At 33.2% G+C, this 24,577-nt stretch overlaps 1 protein-coding gene across 1 annotated transcript in view; it reads left to right on the forward strand.

Annotated features, from left to right (window-relative positions):
* LOC112945741 (CUB and sushi domain-containing protein 3-like) overlaps positions 1-16,544 on the forward strand; it is a 33,112-nt gene extending 16,568 nt beyond the window's left edge. Inside the window, exons 7-11 of the mRNA XM_026037411.1 lie at positions 603-797; positions 1,535-1,708; positions 11,323-11,496; positions 13,961-14,134; positions 16,351-16,544. Coding sequence (XP_025893196.1) covers positions 603-797; positions 1,535-1,708; positions 11,323-11,496; positions 13,961-14,134; positions 16,351-16,544 — 911 coding nt within the window. The remainder of the gene's footprint in view (positions 1-602; positions 798-1,534; positions 1,709-11,322; positions 11,497-13,960; positions 14,135-16,350) is intronic.
* Positions 16,545-24,577: the final 8,033 nt, after the last annotated feature.

Genomic DNA, 24,577 nt, shown 5'->3' on the forward strand with positions numbered 1-24,577 from the left:
AGATTTACAGCACCTCTCTTCACTGAGTTGAACAAGTGAGTTCACTCAGTGAACTTTGGAGAAGGAAACTGCTTTATAATAATTTTAGGATTTTCACTTTTTTTCTGTTTTTTTCCGTGTTCTTTTAAATTAATAAATTCCTCATTGCCTTTTTTCTCTATCTAAAGAAACAATGTGGATAGGCAGAAAAAGAGATAGAAAAGATTAATTTAATTTATTTATTTGCTTATTTATTTTTGTGATGACAAGAACATGTAGAATTCGAGGCAAGAGAAAAATATTTTTTCTGCTGAGAACCAATCCTGAATATGAATATTAATTTTCCTGTCAACAACCCAAATTAAACTCAAAATGTCATAGACTATGCTTAGGTAGAAAGTAATTCTTGAATTAAAATTTAGCTAGCTAGCATTTCAATAAATATTCTCATGACTGGTCAGAAGTGGCATGGTAATTTCACGGCAAAGAACGTACACCGATTTTTTTTAAAGACCCTCGCTCTTCTTCATCTCTAAGATATGTTTCTGAATGAATGATTGTACATATTTTCCTGATTTCAATGTACTAAGCCAGAAATAACTGTGTGTGKTTTTTTTTTAAAGTTGTTACGTGTCCAAGCATCAATTCTTTCACACTGGAGCATGGAAGATGGAAAATAGTGAATGGTTCACATTATGAGTATAAAACAAAAGTAGTTTTCAGCTGTGATCCAGGCTACTATGGCTTGGGACCAGCATCTATTGAGTGTCTTGCTAATGGTACCTGGAGTTGGAGAAATGAGAGGCCTTACTGTCAAAGTAAGTACATGCTGTATTTGTCTTACAGAGTATGTTATATCTATCTGTCTACATCTGTATCTATAAACCTCCTCTATGTAGATTTCAGGTAAAAAAAAAATTCATTTGGCTTACTTAGAAATTTAGAAACTTTTCTCAGACGCAGTTCCTCTGTATCTGGGAAGCTATTATGTGTAAATAGTCTTAGTGACAAGGAAATGTCTCTATGCACACTTCTGTATTTTATATTCCCTGTCCCTAAAAAAGGCACAAAGGCGTATGGTAGCTAAATGGCAAGGAATTCCATGAAAATGGTTTATTTATTATTGCAATGTATTGTGAGAATGGAAGGGCAAGTGTTATGGTATGAACTAAAAGATAAAAGTTACATCTTCTCAGAGAAACAAAAATGTAATTTCCAAAATATTAACAGCATTAATACTGAAATAACTTTTAAAAATATGAACAAAACCAACATGATTAAGTAACACTTAGTCAATAACATTCTGAGCATTATTTTTTTTTTTTAATTCTACTTTAAAAAAAAAAAAATGAGCATTATTCCTGTGGAAATATTAGACTTTGTAAACAGAGCTTTTCATTTCCAAGTGTCACAGGTTGAAGTGTATATATATATATGTATATATATAGTTTACATATATATACACTTAATACACTTATTAGTATTACATACTGTTATATATGTGTTTGTGATAATCAAATACTAACTTCTGTTTTGGTTTGTTTTTGCTGTGAAGTTATTTCTTGTGGAGAACTTCCAACACCTCCAAATGGAAATAAGATCGGAACTCAAATCACATATGGATCTACAGCTATATTTACTTGTGATTCAGGATATATGTTAGTTGGCTCTACTGTAAGGGAGTGTCTGTCTTCTGGACTCTGGAGTGGAATTGAAACCAGATGTCTAGGTATGAATAATGATGTCAAGGCTTGCCTATTTTCTTCAGCAAGGCAAATCAACCTATCTCTTTTCTTTAGCTTCTCAAGCACAGGTATTGAAGAGAATTCTGTATTTTATAAATTTGTGTGGATGGATTACTTTCCTTTTGCAAAGATAACTGTAGTTTCATTTCCAGAAATTGGATATATTTTTCCAATATCTAGTCTCCATGAAAAGCTTGTGTCATGGTATTGCTACATATAACTCTGAAGTTGATCCATGCATACATAGTAAGTCTGGTAGGCTCCAAAAGTGTCAGCTTTAATAATTACCACTAGCAAAATGACTGCATAGGAGAATTGAGCTCAGTTGTAACAGAATTATTTGTACACATGCAATTGAAATAGAACTTAAAATATTAGTGTGGAAATTTGAACATGAACATTGAAGCTTTATTGCTGAGTAGAAATTACTCTACAGCTGATATTTATAGAATTTGACAACTCCTGTACACATGTAGGCAGTTTCACTTAAATTACTCAGACTGCAGTCCCTCAGTTGCTCATGAATAAAGCATGCATGTTATCTCTGTAAAGCAATTTCAGGGCTTCTTTTTAATGTGTTACTGTGAAACATACCTTATTTTGGATTATTGTTTTAACTTTAACATCAGTTTTACCTCTATACACTCTATCGATATGGTATTTTTGATTCAGTTGAAATAAAAGTAATGATAGTGTTCGTACTTCAACATGGGGTATGAAAGTCATATTGTCCCTTGGTACTTGCTTGAGCATGAAAAAAGAAAGATGAAAAAAAAAAAAAAAGTGTCTTATATATACATAAGATATGTTGGTTTATTCTAAAATCCCATTTCAGATCTCTGTTTATCTTTCTAGACTACATTCCATCCAAAATAATTTTCCTTCTATAGTCCAGCTTTCTTTTTTTTTTTGGTACAAATCTTCCTGAAAGCTTAAACTAAATTAATAAGCAAAAATGTTACCTGTTAAGATATATATTCTTATTATATTTTCTTAGATTTTTAAATTGGACATAATGGTAAGACAAGGTACACCTGGTTATTTATTGTGTAGAGAAAAGGATCAGCAAATTTCCTGACAAATGCCCAACAAAATTTCTGTATCACATCTCTGTCTGAAATTTTGTCTGAGCAGCAACTATATTTATTATGTAAAAAGAATAATTTTGTTTGCTTTCAGTTAGTGACAAGAGTAAGAATGTTACATAAAAAATATACATTTATAAGTAGAAAAATATTGTAAAGGTTTTCTTTTTGTTTTCTTATTTTTATGTCAATCATGAACTATGAGTTAGCCAACATCTAGAACAGGAGCAGTAATGTAGATTATTTTGTGCTTATCATAGTACTTTCGTATTTTTAATTGAAATATGAGTGATGAATACAATCTCACAGTGTTTCCTGAAGTTTTGGCTAAACAGAGATTTTTTTTTCAACTTCTGCTTCACTAGCTCTGTTTTTAGAAATTCTGCTAATCCAAAGGAGATGCTCTAGATGAAGTTTTATCAGAGGATCAYTGCTATTACAGCATAGTTATCTGGGGAGGTTTTAACCTTTACCCTCTGCTAATGTAGCTTGCAAGGAGGAAATGCATAGATTTCTTCAGAGATCTGCATCATGTTTATATTCAATATGGAAATAAATTTATTTGGGAAGTCATGTATTATTAAATGAATTTTCTTTTTTGGATTTTGGATCTCTTTGGATTTTGAAATGTATCCTATAATATTTTTATTTCTGTTTCAGAAAACCTGGTTACAAAAACAAAGTGAAATTAAACAACCAAAGCGTAGCATGGAAATAGCAATTTTGTAAAGCCAAATTCTACTTAAAAGCAGCAACAGGCTTCTTAGCTTTTTCCAAAGTATTCATATTCCATTCTGAGACCTTACTCATTGTTAATGTAATCTACCAAGCTTCATAATTATCTGTGAGGGAGTTGATTTTATTATGTTTCTAACAATAGTGTTGTATGAATGAAAGTAATTTTTGGAAGATGCTTGGACATCACACCAATGAAAACCATGTAAAAACAGGATAAGAAAAGATAGGTTACCTTCAACTAATTGCAGAACCCATTATAGCAAACATATCTTACCCAAAATTCTCTTCTTGATTGATTCATGAGCGTATTCCAAGGCCTTCATATTTCTTCAGAGGCCTGACTCCTTTCTCAATCAAAACAAACAATAAAACAACAAAATAAATAAACATAAAATATGATCTCCTTAATAGGTCTACAGTCATGATTTAAGATATTATTACATTTATATATTTTATATATACATTTTATATTTTTATTTATATTTTATAATTTTAAATGTTATATTTTTATGCATTTTATATATAAATTTTATATTTTAAATATTTGCTTTAGCATAAGCATACACTTGGAAAAATCAGTCATCCCTTATGAAACACTAAGCATCCATATGAATTAAACTGCAGAAATAACAAATGAAGTTTACTTGATCAATAGGCTATTTGGAAAAGTTTTTGATTATATTACTAATACTAGAGGTATTGACAAAAAGCTGAGATAGCAAGCAGAGAAATCTAATTTGATTAAATGCTATTAAGTGTCAGCATTTATTCATACTTGCAACACAGTGTTTTCTGGAATGCCTTCTATCTCTTCTAAGAGAAATAATAGACTTTTCACATAGTGGCTTTGCCTACATTGGCCAATAACCTAGTACAAAGGAGCAGATCATGAGACTGAAATAGCTGATGCTGAGTCCCCCATATCTACATTACCTATGTTTCTGAGATTTTTCCTTGGATAATATTTATCATATGTATAGGTACCTGAAGGGAGAATGGAGGGAGGATGGGCCCAAACTTTTCTAGATGTTGACCAGTGACAGGGCAAGGGATAATGGGGACAAGTTGAAACACAGGAAGTTCCACCTTCATATGAGGAAGAACTTCTTTCCTCTGGGGGTGACAGAGCCCTCAGAGAACAGGCTCTGCCCAGGGAGGTTGTGGAGTCTCCTTCTGTGAGGTCTTCAAAACCCGCCTGGATGCCACCCTGTGCCACATGTCTTACATATTCCTGCTGGAGCAGGAGGTTAGACTAGATGATCTCTAGAGGTCCCTTCCAACCTCAACCATTCTGTGATTCCTAAAGCTAAATCTCCCAGACTTAGAATCACAAACCCCAGATTCCTAAAGCTAAATCTCCCCAGTACTCATATAGTTTTAAGTTAACAAAAGGTATTGTTATTCATTTAGACCCCATTGTGCAAAAGGGGTTAGAATGTAGTTTTGAGGCTCTTAGAGATGAGCCTTTTATGTTTGTCCTCTGAAAGGACTGATGATTACATGGAGGGTTTATGAAATGTTAATATAGACAAGACGTGGAACCTCAGCATTTTTAGATCAGTTTTTCTTGATTCTCTTTTTCTTTGTTCATGCACAAGTTCCCTTCCTAGGCTCTAATAACGCTTTTGTGACACCACCTGCACGTGAGAAGGATGTTATTCAATAGTTCCATAGAGCAATGTGTTCAACAAGGTGAAAGTAACAGCTAAGACCACTGGGGTAGTGCAACCATGTCTGTTGATAATGGCAAGCACTCAATATATACATATTTACAGATATGCAATTTACGTTTTTGAAAGAGCAAAGTAGAGAAGTAGAGCTGGAAAGATACCTTCCATTCTTATCTTTGACAGCAACAAATGTGTACTTTGTAGTGGAGAATATCTTCGTGTTTCTATCAGATAAAGACAAGGAACTTTGGTATTTATGTAAAAAAAAAAAGGTCTTTGTTAACTTTCAGTCACTGAAAAATTTCCTTTTTCTATGGCTATGTATCCTCTGAGAAATAGCCTTTCTGCCAGCATTTTCTTCCTAAGTACTTTAGGAAAGATATACAAGCAAGTATCTTTTTCCTCCTCTTCACAATTTTTAAACAATTCTTTTAATTAGAGATTTTTCAACTCTAAGCGAATCTGTCTCTCCAGTGGTACTGATCTAATATTCCTTGAGTTAGCTTTATTTTTTTTATGCAACTGCAGTATGAAATTCTCAGAATAACTAGGTTTTCAAATATGTTGGAAGATGTCTTTCCTTTAAAGAGTTATTCATTATTCATTTTAAGGAATTCCGCAGAGAACTTGAGCCATGGATTTAAAAGATGCCAAAGATATTAACTATTTGTCTGTTTTACCATGATTTGAAGAGCTGACAAAGGGAGGATCTTTCGAAATTAGTAGGAGGGGGACCCAAGATAGTATTTTCAAGACTTTAACAGTCTGATTTCAATAGTGTTTTCTGATTTCAGTAGATTTTCTACGAAAGTTGTATGCAAACAGAAGTATACAGCATAATATACCCTTATCAGAAATGGAAGCTCTGTAGAGAAGAAAAGAATTTAAACATGAGGTTCAAATTATTCTTCCCTCCTCAGTTGAGGTCACCCTGACAAGTTAATTAACATTGTTGTTGAATAATAACCTAGATCTACTTTTTTTTCCAGAAATATATTGATATGCTGATTTCTTTCAGTACTATGCTGGTGTCTGACATTATTGATATCCAAAATAAGCATAGATACCTTTTTGTAATTTATTGTAAAGACTCTGTATTTGTTTATTCCTTCCCTCACGTGTCAGAAAGCAGCTTTCATTTCACGTAAGCTGAAGTTTCAAAAGGTTCACACACTCAGTTACTATGTCACTTTTCCTTTGCTGGAGCTCCAGCAACAACTCCTAACTTTATGTCAAGTTAGGTAACTTATTTGATGCTCACATTTTAATAATATCTTTCACTGACATTCTTTGGCTAATTTTGTTATTTACAAAGTAATACTGCACTGTGGTTATCTTTCTCAAGCTTTGCTAGGGTAGAAATTGGTAAAATTGCCATCCTCATTTTTCCCTTCATCTCAGTTACTCATTAAAATTTCTACGCTGATTTTTTTCAGCATTCACTGTGAAGTTAACTAGGGTACCAAGAAGATTTTGATTTTTTTTTTTCTACTATGAGAATTATCATAACCTAGTTTTTATAAATCAACAATTGAGAACTTTTCTTATCATTTTCTAATCTTATTCCAGATTTCCTTTAACAATAACTCAGTTCCTACTGCAGCAAAGACCATATTTGTTATGTACTTGTACTTATTTAGGAATATATCATGGATTTTTTTTTCTTCTCTCACTTTCGTGTTCTAATAAATTGAGCCAAGAAGAATGATACTGATCTTAGCATTTGAACTTCTTTCTGTGTAACTTCTTTCTGTATCCGTCCTGTATCCCCAACAAATCTTATATGATTATTTTTTATATTTTGCTTTATAATAGCATTCTAAGATGACTAAAATAGTTGTATACTTTCTTGTAATTCATCCTAAAATTAGAATTTTATTTTAGGAATAAAGAAACTATACTCCATTAGATAGCAACATCACTATTAACTCTTCCACCATGATAAATCAGTATTCAGTGTGTTATAATTTTTCCTTGAGTATGGGAGGACTTAAAAAAAAGAAAAAAAAGAAAAAAAAAACTATCTGAAACTCTTTCTTCTGCCAATTGCAATTCTTTACTTTCTACCTCTGTCTTTTTTATCGTGTTCATACTTGCAGAAACCTCTCTCAGTATGATACCCATACTGAAGTATTTGCATTCAGTCTCCAGAACAAACATTCTGCCTGCAGAGTTTACGTCTTGACCAATTTCGTAAATGGCTTGCATTTTGGGAGATTATTTTAGCTATCTTATCTCAAAAGCTAGATGCACCTTACAGTTATGTTGGATGAAAGGTAGCTATTATAACAGCAGATTTGTGATTTTATTCAGTTTCATCATACCAGATTTCAGAGCAGAACTTTTCTCCCCTAATGATTCAGTTGGGAAAACTACAGAATATTTCCCAATATGAAAAGCTTTTTGAAATGATATTCCTTTATAACTTTGCACTATTTTGTGTAGAAGTGAAATTCTATATTGTTACTTACAACCAAGGAGTAACCTTATCATCGATGTGACAAAAACAATATCACAGAATATGAGCAAGTGAGGGCAAAAGAGTTTTGAGGATACAACTCTGAACACAAATGAAGATTAAGGCTGATATTTTATGCCTTTCCACAGAAGTATGTCTCTTGATATTCAGAAACAATTGTAGTTTCTCAGCAAAATGTAACTATACAGGTCCAGTCTTCTCTATATCTATATACATACACACATGCGCGCATATATACACACACTCAGATAAATACATCAAAAGCTACATTGAATGGTGCTTCAAAGAATCATATCAAGCTTTCTTAATGAGAAGAGGGAAATATTTTTATTTGGCATGAATTTCTTAAGACTTTAAAATGGAAGTTCTGAAAAGCAATTCATGGAAGAAAGATTGTAAAAGCTGCAGACATAGAAATAATGGATATGCACATGTTAATTTGAAATGAGCATTTTGGATTTTTTTTCACACATATATGAAGAAAAAATGATAAAAATGATAAAAAGTAATATTTCTCCTAAAAGTTGTCAGAAGTGAATTAGTCTCATTTACAGAAGAAATGAGAAATAGAATAAAATTGAATAGAAAATAAGTAATAGTCACTCTCAGATTTTGTCCTTTTCTCTTCTACTTTTTGTCTTAGTATTGAAGAAGTATCAGGAGCTACTATTGCAAGTAAAGTTCTTAATTTCCTTTGAAAGAGACCAGTTATGTGGATGTGTGTAATAAAGTGGAAATATAAAGCAAATAAACCAAAAAAAAAAAAAAAAAAAAAAAAACTGAAAAATATTAATGAGCCTCTGCCTTTATTGCAAATGAGGGAATTTATCCAGCTTGCATAAATTGCAGTAAATTTCAGTAATGTTCTCCAAGGTTCCCTAATCAGGAACAATGTATGCCATTACGGACACTTTCTATGCCAGATACACTTAACTGGCTACTATGTGCACCTACATGACAGATGGTGTTTTGAAAATGAAACAAATAGGGCTGAACCCATCTGATCTTTTTTTGTTTTCTTTTGTTTTACTTTGTTTTGTTTTGTTTTTATATCTCAAACAGAAAGATTTCTACTGGAAAGCAGAATGAGAACCAGAGATAAAGCCTACAAATCCTAAATGTTTTTTATTTGTTTTTTTTTTTTTTTTGTGCATTTTTTTGACATTGAGATGAAAAATGTGTCACAGGTGTCTGTCATATCCTGTTATTAAAAGATATGTATTTCCTTAAAACTTAATTAATTATTAATTACTAGTTGATACAGTTTTGAACTAACAGATCTACATTTCCTTTTGTAATATTTTTATTACAATTGAGTTTCTCAATTATTTTTTCTCTTCAGTTTAGAAATTTTAATGAGAATAGAATTAGACTCTACTATTCACTTTTCTATTAACAAATAGTTTACAATTAGTCATGGAATGCAGCTGATGTTCCAGAGATGTAAATGTTACAGATTAGGTGTGTATAATCAAGACAGAGAGATTTTGAGTCCAAAACATCTGAGCTGTTTATGATACTGACAGAAAGTATCTCAACAAGGTGGGAATTTTAAGCAATGTTAAACTTGGTCAAGTTAGACATTACTGCAAGACTTCTGGTTGATTTACAGTGAATTTTGCACCTACTCCAGCAGCATGTTCTTTATGCTGTCCATATACAGTAACAGTGGTCACCTGCTTGTCTCAAGTAAAGAACCAAAGTTACTCCTTTCCAGTGATTTATTCTGATTCCACTCTACTGCTGTAACACAACATGAAAGTCTGAATTAAAGGCCAGATGAAGTATTGTAAATTTATCAAACGACCCTTGGGCAAAGTTAGATTGTTGTCTTTCTTTGTATAAGAGATAACATCTTCTGTAGACAAATAAGCATTACTGTAAAAAAAAAAACAAGTAGTTATCAACTTTTGAACTAATTAGTTGCAATTAGAAAATGATTGCTCTGAACATAGTCAGTACTACCACAACTTGTTTGGTTAACCTTCTGATAGAGAGTGGATCAGTTCAGTTTTCTGATTCCAGAAATACAGGATTCCAGCTCAATTTTCACTACTCTGCCTCTTCACATACCAGTGTAATAAGATGGTGAATTTGCGCTCTATGAGGCACATTGAATAAAATCTAATACAAAGTGAACAAATTATGAATTACCTAGAGAATCAAGTGAGACTCTGTACATTTATAAACATATATTAGGACACTTTCTTTTTCTATAAAATATAACATTTCAATATAAGAAAGATTTTAAGAATGCTTGGTCCTCATGTAACACTGTGATAAGTGGAGAGGGAACCAGAGGGATATTGTATTTCTGTTCCTCATAGAGAATTGGAATCATACCCATCTATTTAATTTATGCAATGATCCATATACTGCCTATAAATTCATGGCTTTATCATGACTCAAAAAATGAAGCACAATACAAAGCCCAAGATGCCAGAGGCAAAAATAAGAAAATCACAGATTTGCAATATTTTTTTTCTACAAGAAGTTTCTAGCCACCAAACAAAAGAAAGAAAATGCTTTAAAAGTGGCATGAGAACTGAATGTTCTAAAAGGAAACACAACAACAACAGCAACCACCACCAATATTACTTCTAAACCTCTTTTCTTAGTTGCAATTCCATAATTTTGGGGGTTGATATTTTGTGGGACGAAGAGAAAAAGAGGGCAAAAGCAAGCACAGGAGTCTTGGGTGGCTGATAGTATTTTATTCTCCAATGTACTAGATGAAACTGCTCATATTCCTCACCTTCCTTGCTTGTTATTGCAGTTAGTGCTTTATGATATATCCCAGTCCCTACGAGCTCATATATTCTCATAGGCCTTTCATTACCACATTATTTTTTTAAGTTTAGTGCCTAAGGACTTTCTAGAGTTCATTAAGAAATATACTAAAAGAAATGACACTTCTTTTTCCATCTTTCCTCTAGATTAAATTTGTGTTTGTGACTCTCAATCACTCATAGTGTATCAGTATTTACTTTCATAGTGTAAATAAAATAGTTCAGATATTTTGAGTATGCTAGGACCAAGCTTAGTCCAAGGCAGCAGTGGTTTTTTAGTTACAGGATATTTGCAGATAATCACATGGATGACCTTAGCCCAAAAATATAAGTCTTATAGAATTTCTCTTAATAGGAGAGAAAGAATGCCCTAGAAGACAATCCTGAGCCGTCATCCAAGGATTTTTTGTTTGTTTGTTTTTATTTTTCTTTTTTCTTTTTTTTTCCATTATAAGTCAGGCTATATTTATAATATGTCCTCAGTAATTTTTATTGATGAAATATTTATATTTATATGGATTTACATTTATTTTTTTTAATAAAAAGAAAATGCTTATATTTTGGAAAGGAGATATGATAACATAAATGACATGTAATCTCTTTGTTTCACTGTTCTTTTTCCCTGACTTTTTAGTTGTGTAGATCTTACACAATCTTACAAATGCACTTCTGTATTTTTATCCAAGCTAATATAAATGAACTCTTGAATGGAGTTAATAGAAAAAAATGGAAGTAGTTGAACATTTCTTTGATTTAATTAAGAAGATATAATTAAATTGTCTGACACATTTACTGATTAGTTTTGTTTGCTTTTATTATTTACTTTGAAAATTGTAGCTGGCCACTGTGGAATTCCAGATCTTATTGTCAACGGTCAAGTAATCGGAGAAAATTATGGATATAGAGACACAGTTGTATACCAGTGCAGTCCTGGTTTTCGGTTGATTGGTTCTTCTGTACGAATATGCCAGCAGGATCACAACTGGTCTGGACAGCTTCCATCCTGTGTGCGTAAGTAAGCGTGACAATATATATTACACTTGATCTTTTGATACTAAATACACGTTTTTTTAAATATGAATGTGAATCTTCTTCGAAAAGTGATGCCTATTAGGCACTCAGGTGCTCAAATATAAAYAAGGTTATATGTCCCTTAGTTGCTTTTGGCAGTATGTAATTTGCATTTACTTAAACCACAGCAATTAGTTAAGTACTTCTGTTTGAATTATACTATCAAGACTGATGACTAGAACATTTGCTTCAAGAAACAGTTTTCTTTTTTTTTTCTTCCTTTTTGCATTTTTGGCATTAATTTTTCATTCCGTTAATGAGACTTCTTTTATGTATTAACTGGATCAACATACCAATTAAATGGTATTATGTAATAAAAGAAAGCACTTTATATGTTTTAGAAAAGTTAGAATGTTCTCAAGGGATTCTTAATTGAATTTCAACCATTGTTCAATAATTCAAGTTCAGTAATATCAATGTTTTGAAGCTGCATTAGTCTACCTGCTAATGTGCTGTATTGATACATTTTTGTAGCAGAAAACCTTGCCAGCCACTACCTAAATGTATCATCATGCTAGCTGCCTCACTGTTCATTCATTACCTGTTTTGCTCACTATCTTCACTGTTTGAGATGACACTTCATTACTTTGTTTTACATAGCACTAGATTTACATTGGACTTCATTATAGTCATTTTTATTTATTTGTTGGTTTGTACTTTATGATCTATTAATAGTTCATTAATTCCTTTCGTTATGTTTCAAAGAAACATTAGGGAATATGCTTCTTTACCGATAATCTTTGAGAAAAAAAAAAAAAAAAAAAAAAAAAAGCGGGTAATCAAGAATTTCTAAATTCAAATGTTAATGTCAGTGTTAACCAAAAAAATAATAAAATGCTTCTAGATCTGCCAAGAGCAGAAAAATGTAAAATTTGTTTCCTTCTCTAAACAACTGGAAGGTGCTTTTTTGAACACAAAATTATTCAATATAGCACTTCAGAAAGGGACAGAAGACAGATATGGGAAAAAGATATGAATTACAAAAGGCATGCTGTTATAAACAGAATTCATCTGTAAAGTTGCCATGCATTTTTTGGAAGTGGCTCTACTTTGGATCACAGCATCACAGTATCACAGAAMRGTTGAGCTTGAAAGGTACCCTCTAGAGATCATCTAGTCCAGCCCCTCTGCTCAAGCAGGGACACCTAGAGCACATGGCACAGGCAGGTTTGGAAGACCTCTGGGAAGAAGACTCCACATGTGGTATTCAAATGAAATGCAGACACATCACCTTTCCTGATCTGTTTAACTTTTCTATATATTTTAATGGAATTTTGGAGACMACATGTTTAAATTGTAATGTTTTTTAATCTGATTTTTTTTTAATCTGAATTCAGCATGTACTCTTACTTGTACAATAGGCAGATGTATAACTACTGTGTATTGTTAGTATATATGCATGTGTATTGATTCAGAGAATTTATAGGATATAATTTTTTAAAGACTTTAAACTTTTTTGTTATTTTAGTTCATTTATATTCTGTGAACAAGTTTCTTTTACAGTTGCTATGATAAGATTATTGCATAAAGCAAGAAAGAGAACATATGTTTGTCAGACCTTATAAAATTAAGTAATTTAGAAAAAGTGTTCTAAAATCACAAAAATGTGGATAATTATAAAATTTGTCCTATGCTATTATACTTTGTATTTTAAATTAATCACATATGTTTCCTTTGCTAGCTACTGAATTCTGTTAAATAATATAAGAAAAGATTTATACATTATTTGAATTAATTTGGGGGAAAACAGTTTGTGTTTGATTTTCCTTAATAATATTTATTACTAATAACATAAAGACTTTGAGAGGAGTTTTTCCTTCTCTAGTCAATTTTTGTATAAACACGAAACTGTATCACAGGCTACAACATTTCATATATCCTCTCATAACTTTATAACTTTCTTAAGTGTTTTATGCCTCACAGATAAAGCAGAAAAGGCAGATAAGACATATTTGTAAGAAACAAAAAGTCCTGAGGAGCTAACAGACTGAAATACTCGCTTTTGATTTCACCCTGTATGATATGAAAATCACGTGCTTCTTCTGATTCTACAGAAGTTTTCTTAATTTACCTTGAATCATGCATAACAATGATTTCAGTTTCAAAATTGTTATTGTTTTTACAAAACAAGGTTCGATCATTAAAAAATATGAAATTTCTTTGTTTAAGTCTACTTTTGTCCCTGCCAATACGCTTAAAAGATGAGTGCTTCCCTCTACAAAATACTGAGCATCTACAACATATTCCTGAGTTCAGAGGAATGTGACTATTTTATAGAAAGTGCTCAGTAGTTTACAATTTCAAACCTGCCATTATGTAATTGTTAACAATTACTCGGAAATGTGAAAAGTGATAACAGCATGCTTCTGTCTTGGTCTCGTTTCTTTGTCTTTGGGTGTTCTAGCTGTTAGCTGTGGTCACCCTGGTAGTCCAATTTATGGAAGAACAAGTGGAAACGGTTTCAACTTCAACGATGTTGTCACATTCTCATGTAACACTGGGTATGTTATGCAAGGACCGATGAAAGCCCAGTGCCAGGCCAACAGGCAGTGGAGCCATCCACCGCCCATATGCAAAGGTATGAATGCAAGAACTTACCCATTTTGTACTAAGTCAGAAAATTAAGGTTGGAAAATAAACTGAAGGTGAAGGGACATTCTCAAGACAAAATTGAAAAAATCTTAATTCACAAAGTTGTATCAAAACACTAACACGACTCATATTTTAGTAAGTCTGTTCTACATGCAAAAGGTTGCTTTCAAAAAAGCTATTTGTTGATTTTTTTTTTAATTTGCAGTGTAAAATACTCGTTGCGTAGTAATAAATTTTGTCTTTAGTCCACCTACTCTCATACTTTGGTGTTACAGTGTAGCACAATAATGTATTAAACTGTCTGATATGCAACTGGCATCTAAGGATCATCAAATACATTGAGGAACTTTTTTTTTTTTTTTTTCATTTTAAACAGTCCTGGAATCATATATTAGTTTTAGAAAAGACTTTAAATTACAGAATGAACTTTGTGCAGAACATCATTACAGATGTTCACAAGCTGCAGGAAAATCAATTCTGATTATTATGATTTTGTTCTGTTCTGATTTTTTTATTTGTATTAAAGTTAAATTAAAAAGTGAAAGGAATTTACTTTGTATATCTGAAAACTGCCTAAAGTGCAATAAGTATTACAGAAGAGGCTGCACACTCTTGTGAAGGGTTTATTTGCAATCATAAGATAAACTCAGCAATGCACTTAATATTATATTCTCTACAAGTCTGCTAAATAATTTGTTTCCTAGCCAACTACAATAATTACTGAAAACTCCTGAAATGCTCAGTTACTTCTCTTTTGTTTGAGATATTCAATATATCACACTGATGTTAAGTTAATAAATAATTTTCATTTTATTCAACGTTAATACTTAATAAACTAAAGATGAATTTTCAATTATTATAAAATTCCTATTAGCAAAACAGAAAATGAACTGAAATACAGCTCAAATTTTCCTCAGGGAGAAAATAACGTACCGAGTCTGTCCATCAATGCAAATAAAAGCTTGGCCTATCATTGAATGTTAAAGAGGTCAAGCTCAGGCAGTAAATCAGTTCTTGCCATGAAAAATTTATGCATTTTAGTCTGAAGGCATCAGGATTTGAGAACTACTAGAAAGATTACATAAGATTACCATGTTTAGGATGGTGAGTAGAGAAGGTAGTGAGACATAAAGCAACTACACAGAGTGATGTAGGTAGGAGAAGGTGTTTTGGCTTGAATCTGGCAACATTATTTCTTTTTAATCTACAGAGCTTTCTAGCACATTTTGCTATATGCATGTATGCACATGTATGCACATATATGCATATGTATGCACGCAGAAACATATACATGCATGAATAGATAGTTGATGACTAGAAGAGTCCGTTGAAAAGTAGTTAAAAAGCTGCTAGAAACTGTCTTGGACTCTAGGACCYCATTAGAGAGATATACTCATGTAACCATCTAGCTGCAAGCAGAGAAAAAAAAAAAATCTTTTTCTTTTTCAATTCTTTTGAAATGTATGCATCCTGCACTAGTTGAGGATGCAAAAAAAGAAGTCCAATGCTATTCTCAGCCAACAAAATATACTGTTATTTTTAAGAGTAGATATCCATTTATGAATACTTCCCTGTTCTAGCAGCATCTCTTTCTTACCTAAATGACCAGCTGTCTTTGAGCTCAAAACATCTATCTTCGTCATTTACTTAATTATCTAAATAGTAATATAAGAACATGAGGATGTTTGAATGGCTCTGTGGATCTGAGTCAAAGCACATCTAGCACTGTAACCAGCTTTGGACAAAAGTTTATGTCAAGGGAACAGTAAACATACAGAAGGAGTGTAAAATGAATGACAGCATTTCCAGACATGTCTCCCATCATCCAACACCATGTGCCTCAGAGATTTCCTTAACCACAGATAATGTCCTTTTGCTTGGATACCCTCTCTAAACCCGGAATCCATTAGTAGATCTTGTCATTTTTTGTAGCAAAGATTTTAGCACTTCATGACTCCCACTGAAGAAACATTTCATTTTATTTGGTCTGAATCTGGCATCTCCTGATTTCATATGATCTTTCCAGTTCAATATACAAAATAAGGAGAGCAGAGCATCAGAAATTTCTTATGCATAGGAGTATATGTAAGGAGTTTCTTATATATAGGAGTGCATATGTGATGTGGTCATATATGAAGTTCTGCTATAATGTATTTGTATGAGGCTAAAGTCTATGTTTTATTTATTTATTTTTCTTTTTAGTGGTCAATTGTTCTGATCCTGGAATTCCTGCAAATTCTATAAGAGAGAGTAAAATTGAACATGGAAATTTCACATATGGCACAGTGGTATTTTATGACTGTAATCCTGGATATTTTTTATTTGGCTCTTCTGTTTTAATTTGTCAACCAAATGGCCACTGGGACAAGCCTCTACCTGAATGCATTAGTAAGTAGATAATGTGTATGCTTCTGTAAAGAATATGAACTCAAATAAGTTTAATTTTAAACAGCATTTCCATCAGACTCACAAGAGCAGCTAGATTAATCATATTTATATAGATTTTCATATGTGTGAAAATGATGGTCTCTTGATGCTCTCAAGACTAGTCCAAGTAGTACAACTATGTTGTTACTTGTTGTAGAGATTGTATTGGGAGAATGAATAACTAAAAACAGACATCTCTGAATGCACCAGAAAAAAATGATCTAATAGCACTGTGTGTCAATAAGGGAGCAATTTAGAGATAAAACATATCCATTGAATACCAACACATGGCCTCCATTAGTCATTAAATATATATTAATTTATTAATTAATATATTAAATAATAAACTGCAATCACACTGAAAGTCAAAGCTTCAATAGCCGACTACAGGGTATACCAATATACTATAGTGTTTTCTGGACTTCTCTTGGGACAGTAGCAAGATCGAACATATTAAGTGTCCCTGGGATCACACATATGAACCTCAGTTTAGCACACACTAAATGTACCTGGACATCACATAGCAACATATCCACTGAGAAGCCAAAAAAAGATTTTTATTTCTTGTTTGTTCTTTTTTTTTTTTTTTTTTTTCTGGTTCCTCATATAGCACTTTCTAACTGTCATATAAATACAGCTACAAAGATTTGCAGGTTTTTAATGAGCTCAGATGGTTCACTTTCCCAGCCCTTTGTAAGTCCTACAGCTTTTTGTTTGGGAATCAGAATTTCTCTCTGAGAATGACTGAAAACACTATTTTGCAATATTCTCTTCCCCACTCCCCTCCACCTTCTCCCCAAGAAAAAGGAATTATTATTTCTTTTAATTTTTAAAACATTTATTACTGGAAGTTCCCTCTGAGATGGCAGCTGATGAGAGAATTCCTTTCTCGTTATTCTCTGATTGGAATAGTGTATTTATAACAAAGATTTATAACAAAGATTCAAACTTTTTCACATTAAATTATAAGATAACATTACCATTTTAGAAAGCCAAACAGATATTAAACAACATACCTCCAAAGAGAAAGAAATACTTCAGGTAAAGCTGAATTTTTTTTTCTTTTTGTCTTCTTTTGTGGTTGTCATCCTCAGTCTTCATTGAGAATTATCAGAATAATGCAGATTTTCCCACATATTAAACTAGTCTTTGGGAATGGGAGTGCAATATGAGTTTTTGAAAGAGCACCCTCAGGTTTGTGTCATTTACATAGAGAGGTCGAAGAATTGTAACCCAAGCACTATCCACATTAAATTAATAAGCATAAAGCTTATTAAAATCTATTTTAATATAACTACTATAGTTTGTCTACAAGAGCCCATTGTCTGCAAAGATTTGCAAAATTATTCCTACTTAGGACAGCTACAAGGCAGCATCAGCAGTCTGCACATTTTAGCACTGTGAGAGCAAGGGAAAAGCAGTGGAAAGTAGACTAGATGTTTTTCTTTGACCTAGGTTCAATTATTTTTCTTTTTAGCTAGCTGGATTTAAATCTCTTTGTAATTGGGCTTCAAGTACTTACCTTCTTTGAAACACCAATAGAGGATATCAAGAGGCASACAGTGAAAAAGAAAAAGCTATTCCGCTGTAAAGTAACTGCATTCCTTTGAAATGTGTTTTCCTACAACAAGATCTCTCCTCACTGCTATAAAATCCTATGAGAAGCAGAATTCAGTGGTTGGTTAGGTCATGGTACTCTCTCTATTTTGCCTTTGAATTAAAGCCTTTCAGGGGCACATGCTACTTAAGCATATGTTGCTAGAAAATACACTACATTTGAAGACTACCTTGAATAAAGATCTTCTCGGAAAATATACCTCAAAATTACAGTCACCAGGTCAGTTTTCTGTACTGCAAAGTATTCTCAATTTATTTCTGAGATATATTCTTTGATCTGTTATTTCTAAACAGCAGAGATGTGAGTACCTAAAATATATATCTTCCAAGCTGGAAATCCAAATAACATAAACCAGGTTTTGCTGGCATATGTGCCATCCTTTAGATAGTTCCWTCACAGCACCTTGTCCTGATACTATTTCCTGAAAGTAAGGACATGTCATATAGAGGCATTCCCAGCTATCAGGTGGGTGGTAGTAATTGTCATCAACKATCCATTTTAAAGAAACTTCAAGGTACATTTTTTAATTCTTCTACTCTGATCAAGCTACTGGTAGAGATAAAAAAAAATCCTGTTGAAAATGTTACAGAAGAGGATAAAGTGTTAATATAAACTACCTTGTATGATTTAGAGAACTATAAATACTATGGAATTTACAGCTGTACATTTTCATGTGTAAATATACATGTATAAATGTAAATAAATATAATTATTGGTCAAGAACACATGCCACAAGACAGGTGTAAAATTAAAAAAAAAAGAAAAAGAATCAAACATGAAATAGACTCTGTGATCTTTTCTTATGAATATTAACTGCCTATTTTCAGAACTTTCCGTCTTCAGTCACCTTCTAAATTATTCCTTGCTCTGAATTCTTAGATCATTTGGTTTATTGTTGTCACATGTAAGGATATGCTCCTTTATAAGTTGTGGAAGTTAACTTTTAACCTTAAAAGAGGTTAATGTTTTTGGCAATGATGCATAAGGCTTTTTTTTTTTTCTTTTTTTTTTTCCACATTGCTATCGTTGAATACCTTCCTGTTTTTCCTGTTGGATTGTAACTTCAAAGTAACTTCACTATTATTTTTTATTATTATTTACACCAGATAGAAGGCTGATAGAATTATTTCAATGGTATTGTTTTGATTGTTGGTGAAATTTCTATCACTTAGCCTGGTTCTGTTCTTGAAAARGTGAATATGACAAATATCAGAATTTTCTGTAGTTTAAGAGACAACTAAAGGACACAAGATATTGTGTTAAATTTTCCAGTTTTCTGTGTTAAGTGCTTTATGAAATTTAAACTAGATAGGTATATATATTAGGTATATACAGGCTAACAGTTGTGTACTTTTCCATGCAATCTGTAAGAGGAAATCACACCAGTGGCAAACTTCTGACATTACTAAAATTAATCACAATATGAAAACAATTATTAATAACTCATCAAAATGAACAGGATGACAAATGAGTCAATCATGACCATTTATAAAATTGGGATCATGTAGGAATTCCCTGCAAAATCTGTGCAAATTACATGAACTGACAGTGCCTTAGCACCTTGGTTAAAACTATCTAAAGCTATCTGTTTATTGACATACAGAATTTTAAGTATTCAAAACTTAATTCAGTATAAAATTAGTACATAAGCATTACATTAAAACTGATAATGAAATTTCATAATTCTGCTTCTTAACCTAATGGGCCTCATAATCAATGATTTAGGACCAATCCATCAGAGATGCAATTTTGGGTATTCTTTATGTCACCAGTGTAGGTAATGAYTAGGTAGATCAGCATGTGTGCACATTCATTCCACAAAGCTCATCTTAGTGGAGATATAAAAATATATTTAGCCACTTTATGCTAATGGTATCTATATGTCTTTTTGCGACATACAAACACTTGTTTTACAGCTTTTGTTCATTAATACGTTTTGTGTTTCCKATCACATACTTCAACTTTTCTTCCAGGCCCTATAAAGGTCAATCTCTTCACAAAGTTGATATATAACATTATGAATATAATAACTACAAACTGTTTGATCAGTGATAATAACCTTTTTTTATCTCCAATAATTATGCATTGTAGTGATTGACTGTGGCCATCCTGGCGTTCCTCCTAATGCGGTCCTGTCTGGAGATAAGTATACATTTGGGTCGACTGTTCATTATACCTGCACAGGTAGACGATCATTGTTAGGGCAGTCATCTCGTACATGTCAGTTGAATGGACACTGGAGTGGTTCTCTTCCTCACTGCTCAGGTAATATTTTTGAATTATTGAGAATGCCCTGAAATTGTTTTTAAATTATTTAGGTTTTGCCAGAAGGGTATTTTTTAAATTGGAAAATTCTATGCATAGCTAAAATAATACCTTAACAGACATTAAAAAAAAAAGATTAACAAGAAAATCATTTTGGGAAGTTGAACTTTCCTAATGACATTTAGCACAAATAGGAAATTTTGCATTCAGTGGAACAGGAAAGGAACTAGTTTGTTTGAATATACTTTTTATGTTACTCATGGTAAGTATATTAGTTTCCACAGGGAAATCCTGCATCATTATCTCTTCAAGATGATAGGCTTATTTTCTTAACTTGCAAAATAACTACTGACTTGTAATCACTGCAGTTATATCTTAAATGCATCATCAATCCATCCTCTTAATAAGGCCCAGTGGTCTTCACATTATTTCAAGGCAGGATACTTGCTTTTGAGAGAAAATCAGCTAATCATTTTAAGAATAGCTGTCATCAAAGTCAAGATTTTTTTTTTTCTGAAGACCTTTCAGTTTAGGAATATTCTCTTCCATGACTTCAGTTAGAATATGTTTAACAACACAGATCAAGAATAAAATAGAAATCCATGTCACTAAAATTTGGAAAGCTTGGCTAAGTCTYGTTTTTGGTCTGTATATGAATTCTGATAGAAGTTAATCAAGTTATCTCTTTTCATTCTTAATAAGTATCTGTGGTTTTTGTTTTTGTTGTTGTTGTTGTTATCATCTTATTTCCATTACATAGATTAAACAAACAGCCAAACACCAAATAAATGTTTTTTTGTGGCGTTTATTCAGACCTATTCAAAGTACTCAGATATCTTCAAAAGTAAGAAATAGGAAGAAAGTAAGGGACATATTCTACCTTAAGTTTCAACTATGCAAAAGTAACGGGTGAATACTAATTGATATGCAAGTCTGACAATACTGTTAAGCCAGTGTGACATTCAAACTTCAAGGATCATAGAATCATTAAGGTTGGAAAGAACCTTTGAAGATCATCTAGGGCAATCCCCCTGCACACGCAGGGTCACCTAGAGCATGTGGCACAGGATTGTGTCTAAGTGGGTTTTGATTAAATGCAGAGAAGGAAATTCCACAGCCTCTCTTGGCAACCTGTTCCAGTGCTCTATCACCATCACTGTCAAGAAATGTTTTCTTTAGTTCCTGTGAAACTTTTGATGCTTCAGTTTGTGGCCGTTTTCTCTAGTCCGGTCAGTGGCCACCATTGAAAGAATGTCAGCCCCATCCTTCTCATGACCTCCCGTATGGGTCCCTCCTGAGCCTTCTCTTCTTCAGGCTGAACAGGCCCAGCTCCCTCAGCCTCTCCTCATAGGGCAGATGTTCCAGGCCCCTGATCATCCTCGTAGCCCTGCACTGGACCCTCTCTAGAGGCTCCACACCCGTCTTGTACTGGGGGAGTCCAAAACTGGACACAGGACTCCAGATGTGGCCTCACTAGGRCAGCGTAGAGGGGGATGATCACCTCCCTCAACCTACTGGAGACGCTCTTCTTAATGCACCCCAGGATCCTGTTGGCCTTCTTGGCCATGAGGGCACACTGCTGCCTTATGGTCAACTTGTCATCYACCATGACACTCTACAGAGCTGCTCTGCAGCAGATCAGTCCCCAGCCTGTACTCATGCGTGGAGTTATTCCTCCCCATGGGCAGGASCTTGTACTTGCCTTTGTGATATTTAAAGCATTCATGATAATTAAATAAGTATATTTAAAACATTAACATGACTATTTCTCTTCAAATTATCTTTTATTTCTCCTGTCTATCTTTTATTTCTCTCTTTGGTGCATTCAGGCATAAAGTGAGTACATCAGCTATAGTTAAGGAATATGAATTTTCATATTTGAAACAGAAATAGTTAAAATTAATATTCATTTATACTCCATAGTAGTAATATCTTGTATTACATTCAAAGGTTTGAAAGGATTTGCTGACTATCTGAAACTTTCTCATAACTAGATTTGATAACTGATTTACCCAATTTGTACATATAGATAAACCTTGGATATTGTGTTTTGTGATATTAACAACAACAAAAAAATCCTAAAACGCTTGAATGACAAAAACATGAATTCAGACAACACTAACTGAGTTAATATAATATAGCCAAATTTTGCCACCTTATGCCTAAAGCAGTTTCCTCTTTGATACATGGCACTTTGCTTCACGCCTCAAAAAGAGAGAGAGAACTGCGGTGTCCCACTGATACCTCCTGGTATTTGGAAGCACAGTTTCAGTTATCACATGCATGTCAGTTGCAGCAGTTTGCAGTAACTCATAATTGCTTTTAGGTGCTACACTGGTTGTGCACTTATTTAAGTGGTCTAGATACCCTCCTTACATGAAAATTGAATAACCACTGCGTATTTCTAACAWATGTGGATAAAGAACTGTTTGTGGCCAACTGTGAACACCACTTAATCAAATCACTATGATGCATGAGGTCATGAAAACGTGTTGTGTTATGATGTTGTGKAATGTTGGTTCTTGATGTGATTTTCATCTTTCAGAAAATATATTTTTGTAATCTTCAATAAAAATACCTGGTAGTTAAACACTCCAATATTAAAATAATTTTTTTGCATAAAAATTAGGCAGTAATTAAGTACATATGATTTAATTCACAAGAGGAATATACAATTCATACTTTGCACAGCAAAATAGCTATTTCAATTTTATAGATAATAAAGTTATTTAGTTGTAGTGCCAGGAAAGTCTCTTGCTGAAGACTGAATCTTTATAGTACACTGTACAAAAATAGAATAATTAGAGGGCCCTACCCAGAATTCTTGTATGCAGAAACATTTTAAAACATAACTATTCTAAGTCATCCAAGTAGCTTGGATATTAGAACACTGAAAGGCCACTGAAAAATTGCCATGCTCTTTGACTTGCTGAAAGTTGTCTTATAAAGCTGTAACTCTTTGTGGTTTTTCTATTTTAAAAGGAGCCTGATATTGTACTTCAATGATCTATGCCACTTATTCATGAGGGTAAACAGGAAAGAATCTAAACTTGAGAGTGTCTGCTTTTGAACGTGGCACTCAGCTAACTTTTACATGCACTTGACATAATTCACTAATAGTAAATGTGTTAAAATGCATGGGACCATATACTTTCTACATATATCTATTATAAAAGTTAGTAATGCAATAGGTGTGACTGCATCAGCTTGCTTAGTCATTCTTTAATGAAAGAGGACAGTTTAAGCATGATTAGGGATAAAATTGGCTCCTAGAAGTCCTGGTGATGATTCATTCACAAGAAGCTTGCTTTGTCAGCTGCTTCAGTAAGAGGTGAACAGGCAGTATGAGATCCCATTTTTTTTTCCAGTTTGCTTTTCCAAGCAGACTTCCATTATCCTCTGTGATTCTCCCATGCATCATCAGGCTGCTGTTCCAGGGCCATGTACTCAACTTTCACAAACCTATTGCACAGTATTTGTGCAGACCAGCCATGAGATGCTCAGTCATGTTGTTTTCCTCTGAATTTGTGGGAAAGGATGGAAACATAGCCTAATGTGAAAGGAAATAAAAGGTGTAGTAAGTATCACCTGCAAAACTGCTGGCACATGTACTAGCTTCATAAGTGTCCCATAGTTTTTCAGCTTTTTAGGTATATCAGAGTAAAAGTAGTATAACCACGTTTGTTTAGACCATAATTCTCCAAGCAACAATGTGTATTCTAGTCTCCTTCCTTCCTTCCTTCCTTCCTTCCTTCCTTCCTTCCTTCCTTCCTTCCTTCCTTCCTTCCTTCCTTCCTTCCTTCCTTCCTTCCTTCCTTCCNCCTTCCTTCCTTCCTTCCTTCCTTCCTTCCTTCCTTCCTTCCTTCCTTCCTTCCTTCCTTCCTTCCTTCCATTCTGTTCTATACACGCTTTTTTTAGTTAAAAGAGGTGCCCAACTCAGGACTCCAACAGTATAGTTTGTCCCATAATTGATTGGCAAGGGTAGTTCTTTTTCAGTCAGTATCTGTAACTTCAGCATCCTAAGCTGCCATACATGCCAAAAATCTATATTAATGTGTCAGTTTTGTGTTTATGGGCATTTGGAGCAACTGATTTTGGCAATTACTTCTCTGTAAAACT

This window comes from Nothoprocta perdicaria, unplaced genomic scaffold, assembly GCF_003342845.1.
Source record: "Nothoprocta perdicaria isolate Ctin4 unplaced genomic scaffold, notPer1 scaffold_199, whole genome shotgun sequence".
Taxonomy (NCBI): Eukaryota; Metazoa; Chordata; class Aves; order Tinamiformes; family Tinamidae; genus Nothoprocta; species Nothoprocta perdicaria.